Genomic DNA, 4,458 nt, shown 5'->3' with positions numbered 1-4,458 from the left:
TTAAAAAATTTAAAAGTAAATGTAAAAAAAATTAGAAAAAAAAAAAAAGTTAAATGGGACGAGGATGAGAATTGTTTTTAATAAACGAGACAGGGTTGGGATGGGGGCGACCTGTCCTGAACCCGTCATGTTGCCATTCCTAGTTTTATTCAATATTCAAAGTAGGTTCAGAAAGTGTAAAATTACTAAAATTAAAAAAAAAGAAATTTAAATATTAAAAAATTATCGAGCATTTGAATGTTGGTGGAGCATTTGAATGTCGCTCGGGGCACTCTTCAAATACTGAGGATGTTCCAACGTCGCATGGAGATCATTTGAATGTCTTTCAATGCATTCCCATTCGTTTGTCTTCTTTAATGCAATTCGATTTCGATTGAGGTTTCATCCACTTGATCTTGATCATGACCATAAAGGCCTAAAGAAGTAACTAGTATTGGAATCGATATATAAATAGAATAATAAAATTGCCAATATAATTTAAAGGACCAAAACAATTTTCTTTTAGATTTGGTCATTTATAAAGAGAAAAAAGGTACCATAAATACTGTCACTTCCAGAAGTAGGGTGGGAGACTACGTACATTTTTAATCATTTTCAATGATAGGATATTTAGGTTTATTAAAATATAAAAATAATATTATATTTGTTTTTAAAAATAATTATTTCCAAATTTGACCCTAACAGAGATGTATTATTTGGGGACTTCCTGTTCAGCTCAATCATAGTTTTCAAAATACCGGAGAGGAATTTCCAAGTCTGATAAAATAAGCACAAGGAATTGGGATACATCCGGTGAATGCGAGGCGGGAAACTTGAGGATCCGCGCTCGATCACCCAGGGATCGAAGGCTTAGCAGAGACACTGAAAGTAGGTGCGCAACCCCGTGAAAGTAGTGAGCAAGGAACAAAAATGTGGTTGAGGACATCCATCAAACGCCTTCCGCTCCAACCGTTGCTCACAACCATCACGCCAATTCGCACTCTCACGTCTCTCTCCACCCACCAAGAGCGAGAACAAGAGCAAGACCCATACTCGCTAATGAAAGAAGACCCAATACAAGTGTGCAGCTCCCTCTGGGTTCGATCCTTCTCCAATCAGACCCACGCTCCATTCTCCAACCTTACTGGCTTCCTCTCCAAATTTGACCTCTGGGTGTTAGCCTACCAACGATCATGCGCCCACTTCACCGGTTCCTTTCCTCCTCGCAACGCCATCCACTCCCAAGTACTCCGCGACCTCCTCTCCCTCCAAAATGCCGTCGTTCGGGGCCGCTTCTCTTGGAACCACAAGATCCATTCCTACATTCGCAGCCCCAATGAAAAGCCCCTCACGGAATTCACATCCAAGCGTAAGATTCAGTCAATACTCGAGTCTAATGCGCCTTGTTTCCAAGACCGAGTTGTTCAGGAGGTTCTGTTGTTGATTTTGGAACCCATTTTCGAGGCTCGGTTCTCGTCCAAGTCCCATGCGTTTCGGCCTGGTCGGAATGCTCACACTGTTATTCGGACCATTCGGAGTAATTTCGCTGGGTACCTATGGTTCTTGAGAGGGGATGTAAGCGAGATTTTTGAGACTGTGGATACAGATGTGGTAATGGGTTATTTGGAGAAGTATGTGAAGGATAAGAAGGTTTTGGGTTTGATCAAATTGGCACTTGGAGCACGGGTTAGGAATCAAGCACATGGTGGTGATTGCGATGTAACGTTTGGGAAGAAGAAGAAGAAGAAAGGGCCTAAGAAGAAAAAAATTCTCAATGAGAATGAGCCGAAACCTGACCCATTTTGGTTGAGATCATTCTTTAGCTTTGCTCCAGAGGAAGCTGCCAAGGTACCTTCTTATGGTCATTGTGGAATTCTTAGTCCTTTGCTTGCCAATGTGTGCCTTAGTGAATTGGACTATATGATGGAAGAGAAAATTATCAAGTTTTTTAGACCATCTAAGCTTGATTCAATATGGAGAGATTCAATCAATGATGGTAGTCATAACCCTGCTTGGCCTGAGTTTGTGCCATCCAGTGATAGGGAGAAGACAAGAAAAATGGATTACATTCGTTATGGGGGTCATTTTTTGATTGGAATTCGAGGGCCTAGGGAGGAAGCAGTGCAAATTCGGAAGGAAATAACTGAATTTTGTGAGAGCAAATATTGGTTGAAGTTGGATAATTCCAAGGTGGAGATAGAACACATATCAAGGGGAATTCTGTTTTTAGACCATATAATTTGCCGCAGGGTGATACACCCTACACTAAGGTACACAGGGACAGGAGGTAAAATTGTGAGTGAAAAGGGTGTAGGGACTTTGCTTTCAGTCACGGCTAGCTTGCAACAATGTATTCGTCAATTCAGACGTCTAGGGTTTGTTAAAGGTGATAGGGATCCAGAGCCACTACCTTGCACTCCAATGCTGTATTCAAGTCAGGCTCATACCAATTCACAAATGAATAAGTTCCTCGAAACGATGGCAGATTGGTACAGATACGCAGACAACCGAAAGAAAATTGTTGGATTTTGTGCTTATGTGATCCGCAGCTCTCTGGCTAAATTATATGCTGCAAGGTATAGACTGAAGTCTCGTGCCAAGGTATATAACATAGCTTCTCGTGATCTCAGTCGTCCACTAAGAGAGAGTAGTAACAATTCTGCACCTGAATATTCAGATCTTTTAAGGATGGGACTTGTAGACGCCATTGAGGGTGTTCAATTCTCGCACATGTCTTCAATTCCATCATGTGATTATGCACCATTCCCAAGGAATTGGATCCCAGATCATGAGCAGGTGTTGTGTGAGTACATTAAGCTAGACAACCCAAAGTTCTTCTGTGACTTGCTCAGATCAATTAAACAAGAAGGTTTAAGCTTGCCACAAGATGAGATATCTGACATTGTGTGGGACTATAAGACTCTGGGAGTTTGGAGCAAACGATCTGATGGTGAGAAGGAATTGAAAAATGATAGTGGGAAAGAGATGATGACATTGTAATTTTAGTTGTGGAATCAGAGAATTGATTTGTCTCTTTTAAAAAGGAACTTCATCAGATGGTTTGTCATGGTAGAGGTCACCTTAAAATGATCCTGGGCAAAATTTTCTCTCTTCATAACACAAAGGTGCAATGTACACACCATTACGTGAATGGTACTGGAGTTACTTCATGTGCTCGGAAATTGGTGCTATGAGTTTCCTTTCACCTTGATGCGTCTAGCACTGAGAGGGAATGTCAGTCAAATAGCACAAATATAACAATTGTGTTAAGATTGATTACTGGCTGGGCATGAAGGGTAGAATTTGAGAAAAAAAGAAAAATGCATCTGGGAGAGGCTCGAGGTGGCAATAATAGGGGTCATGATGGGGTATTATTTGCTAAAATTAGTGCAATGAAGACGGATGATGGCAATACATTTGGGGGAAGTTAGAGGTGGACAAACAGGGACCAAGATGAGAAAATATTTGCTAAAATTGTCTGTTCATGTGCAATGAAGACCTACAATTGCATCTGTAAGGAGTGGCATTTTTCAAGATGAAGGCATTACTAGGACTTGGGTGGAGTTAATGAAAAAGTCCATCTTTTATTATTTAAAAGAAATATGGATCTGTATTGAGTGAAAGCTAAAGAGAGTTTTGAATGGTGATTAGATTTCAGATGTACATTTACTAACAGCAGTATTCAATTTCAACTAAAGCAGTTTAAAAGATCAACTGTACACTCGAGAAGCTCTTCATATAGAACTCTCCAATACTAGAGCTTCCCTATTTTATTACTTATTTCAGTACTATCTTCTCGAAGCCTCTTCATCCAAATAGGACAGGAGTTTCTTCAATGACTGAAAGATTCCATAGAATCCATTATCAATGGTAAAAGTTTGTTAAGCTATTTGAATTTTGAGGTTCAGTTGTTTGTTGATTGACAACAGTTCCCAACTTGCTTAAATCTTATTTATCTCATCTTTGTTATTCTTTCTCAGAACCTCAACATGATTCAAAACCCTTACTCATAGTGATTTTTCTCAAGAAATGATCATGTTAAGAGCTTTTTCCATATTAGTCTTTGTTACTAGATTTCTTCTCTTTGCAAGTAGATCTTGGCAGATGAAGTCATGTGGACTTTCGAAACTATTTTGGTCATTTGTGGCTATTAATATTGAAAACAATATTGGCTTTTGAATTTCAAATGTAAAGCTGTGGTATGTGAAAGGAATGTGCCATGGTATTGATTTTATTTCTGTCCTTAATTATGTGACAGTATATGAGGAGGCATGCTCAAGTCATACAGATCTAATGTTTCAAGTTTGAGCATCATCAATCCTGCTCTTGAGGATATTTGATTTATTTGGATTTTTGGGGCTTCAAGTTTAAAACAAAAGCTGGAGTTATATCTTGATTAGGTAAGGTGTGATCCTATCAAAAATTTATGGAGCTCATTTAATTAATAGAAATAACAGTGCCTGTTTCAGGTTTTATTCT

At 39.2% G+C, this 4,458-nt stretch overlaps 1 protein-coding gene across 1 annotated transcript; it reads left to right on the top strand.

The window, feature by feature from the left end:
• Positions 1-744: 744 nt before the first annotated feature.
• On the top strand, positions 745-3,951 carry LOC117924181 (nuclear intron maturase 1, mitochondrial). Its single transcript, XM_034842760.1, has one exon. The coding sequence runs from the start codon at positions 910-912 to the stop codon at positions 2,977-2,979; it is 2,070 nt and encodes a 689-aa protein (XP_034698651.1). The 5' UTR covers positions 745-909; the 3' UTR covers positions 2,980-3,951.
• Positions 3,952-4,458: the final 507 nt, after the last annotated feature.

The sequence above is a fragment of the Vitis riparia genome, chromosome 10, assembly GCF_004353265.1.
Source record: "Vitis riparia cultivar Riparia Gloire de Montpellier isolate 1030 chromosome 10, EGFV_Vit.rip_1.0, whole genome shotgun sequence".
In the NCBI taxonomy this organism is placed as follows: Eukaryota; Viridiplantae; Streptophyta; class Magnoliopsida; order Vitales; family Vitaceae; genus Vitis; species Vitis riparia.
Note: the sequence above shows the minus strand (reverse complement) of the source record. Positions and strands in the feature narration are given on the sequence as shown.

Coding starts and splice junctions, on each gene's coding strand:
- LOC117924181 (XM_034842760.1), top strand. CDS start 910: ATGTGGTTGAGGACATCCATCAAACGCCTTCCGCTCCAACCGTTGCTC.